At 72.0% G+C, this 2655-nt stretch overlaps 2 protein-coding genes across 2 annotated transcripts in view; one reads left to right on the top strand and one right to left on the bottom strand.

Annotated features, from left to right (window-relative positions):
- Positions 1–578, top strand: part of H696_03571 (hypothetical protein) — a 6839-nt gene extending 6261 nt beyond the window's left edge. Inside the window, exon 8 of the mRNA XM_009497440.1 lies at positions 176–578. Coding sequence (XP_009495715.1) covers positions 176–266 — 91 coding nt within the window. The 3' untranslated portion in view covers positions 267–578. The remainder of the gene's footprint in view (positions 1–175) is intronic.
- Positions 579–757: 179 nt separating this feature from the next.
- Positions 758–2655, bottom strand: part of H696_03572 (hypothetical protein) — a gene marked incomplete at both ends in the record, with an annotated part of 9027 nt that continues 7129 nt past the window's right edge. The window contains one exon of the mRNA XM_009497441.1: positions 758–2609. Within this exon, the coding sequence (XP_009495716.1) occupies positions 758–2609 (1852 nt within the window). The remainder of the gene's footprint in view (positions 2610–2655) is intronic.

The raw sequence follows: 2655 nt of genomic DNA on the forward strand, positions 1-2655 counted from the left end.
GGGGGGCTGCCTATGGCTGTTCCTGCACTCTAACACCTTGTCCTTTGGACGCTCACCTTCCCCCTGGTTTCGCATCTGGGTCCGGGATGTGTGTGTGCGCGGATATGCCCGTGCACGCGGTTCCGAAAAAAAAAAAAACCCGCATCTACACCGCTTGGCGATGGTCAAACAGCAGCGATCCGCTTTTCTCGAACGGCTGGAGCCCCCTCGGCAGCCAGATCATCGCCGGTTCGAAGTCCGGTCGCCTGCACATTTGGCATGCGTAAGTGCGCATGTGAGCGCGTCTGTGTCCTGCATGCGCCCTCTCCCCCCTTCCTTCCGCCCGACGAGGCTGCGCTCCCCCGTACATATCCCCTGCCGCAGTGGTGGGCACTGCCAGCACGGGGGCCGGGCGTTGCTGCTGTTGCTGTTGGCTTTTTCTCCTCCTCGGTCCCCCTCCCCTCCCGTCCCCCTCCAGCATGTGGGGAGAAATTGACGGAGGGCGCCACCGGGGGGAGGGGGCGCAGGGGGCGTGCATGCAAATACACCCACATAATCGCACAGAGCCCGCGAGACATCCAAAAAAAAAAGCCACGCCCTTGGCCCGCGCGCGCGCGCGCGCGCGCACGCGCACACACGCACAGTTGCGAAGGAGAGACAGAGAGAGGCAGAGGCAGAGATGCAAAGGCAAGGAGGGGGGGAGAGGGGGTGTATTTTCTTCCCCCGGCCATGGGAAGTGGCAGAGCAACAGGGCAGATGCGTCTGGGCACCTTCGCACTTAGGGCGGGGGTTGCTGAGGACCGGCCGATGCCGATGAAGGGTGGTGGTGGGGGTGGTGGGGGTGGTGATGTGTCGGCGGGGCACCCGCAGCACCGGGCACATGGTGTCCCGCATGGTGAAGATGCCCGTGCCCGGGAGGGACCGAGCCGCCGGGGCCCGTGGCAGCGGGACCACCCCCGCCTGGGGCATGCATCGAGTGCGGGTGGTGCTGGGAGTGGTGTGCGGCGGCGGCCGCGGCCGCGGCTGCCGCGGCTGCCGACCCCGGGCCAGCGTAACCGCGCCCGGCGGCGCCATAGGCGTCATGCACCGACCCCGTCAGAGATGGGTGAGTCGGGCGACCGGAGGCTGCGGCCGCGGCGGCGGCCGCCGCGGCCGCCGCGGCTGCAGCTGCCGCCGCCTGCGACGAGTACCCATACATGGAGGCAGCCTGCATCATGGGCTGGTGAGTACCCCCGGCGCCGGCTGCCCCGGCATAGGAGCCGCCCGCGGCAGCCCCGGCCCCGGCCCCCGACGAGGCTCCCGGGCCATACATGTACCCGGCCCCCGGGGGAGGGGCACCAGGCGGAGCAGCGCCCCCGGAAGCACCGGCCCCTGGATGGAGGTAGCCCGACGTGCCGCCCGGGGCGGTCGAAGCCCCGGCCGCCGGGTAGCCGGCCGCCGAAGCGTACACCGGCCGGCCGCTGTAGCCGGAGCCGGCGGCGGCGGCGGCTGCCGCAGCAGCTGCTGCCGCCGCCGCCGCATTGTGGTAGTCCGCCGCCGCCGCCGAGTAGTAAGACCCCGGCACTGCGGACGGCGAGGAGAGCGGCGTGGCCCCGGTGGCCGATGGCGGGAGGTCTCGGCCGGCGGCGCGCGCGGCCGCAGCCGCCTGCGATGGCATCATCATGTGGCTGCCGGCGGCACTGCCAGCCAGGCCGGCCGACGAGGAGGAAGCAGACCCCGGCACCGAGGAGGAGGAGGAGGAGGAGGACGACGACGACGACGACCCGGCGGCGGAACCCGGCGGCGGGCCCATGGCGGCAGCCGCCGCTGCGGCCGTCGCCGCCGCCGCTGACGGATACTTCATGTGATGCTGGTGATGCGGCGCCTGGTACGGGTGGGCCACCTGCGAGGGGTGCTGATGCTGCGTCGAGTGGTGAGCATGGTGATGATGGTGGTGATGCGCCGCGGCGGTGGCCGGCGCGTGGCTCAGGGGGTGGGCCATCATGTGGGGCGAGGAGGCGGCGGCCGCGGCGGCCGCGGCGGCTGCTGCTGCGGCCGCGGACGCCGCCGCCGCCGACGGCTGCGTCATCGACGGCCCCCCTTGAGACCCATGTCCGGCTGACATCGAATACCCCGGGTGGTGAGGCGAAGAGGTGGTCGAGCCATGGCCGCCAGGAGCTGGCGAGGCGGCGGTCGTCCCGGGCGAGGGGGCGCTGCTGGCCGGCGGGATCGGCGGCCGCCAAGTGCCGGGCGCCGATCCCGGCCGGTTCGCACTGGCAGCCGAGTGTGCGGTCGGGCTCGAGGCCCCTGAGCCAGAAGCATAATCCACAGGCGGCACCTGACGACCGTGCTGCATGTAGGCCTGCTGCTGCTGCTGCTGCGTCGATGACTGGGGGGGCGGCGCCCGGCGAGGGTCACCCGCCGGCATGGACCCGGCATGGGGGCCGTGCGGCGGCGATCCAGCCCCGTATGCCGGCATCGGCGAGTACGAGGGCATCTGCGGCGTGGTCCCGGGCGGTGGGCCGTAGCCCGAGGCTCCGGAGGGCTGCAGGGCCGAATGCTGCTCTGGCAAGGCGCCTCCCGGCCCGGGGGCCGGCGACGCGGGGGCCGACTGCGTTGTGGTCCCGTATGCCGAGACGTCGGACGCGGCACTGCGACAAGTGGGAACACAACAGGACCGAGGTTAGCATATGGAGC

The sequence above is a fragment of the Fonticula alba genome (assembly GCF_000388065.1).
Source record: "Fonticula alba strain ATCC 38817 unplaced genomic scaffold supercont2.5, whole genome shotgun sequence".
Classification (NCBI taxonomy): domain Eukaryota; order Rotosphaerida; family Fonticulaceae; genus Fonticula; species Fonticula alba.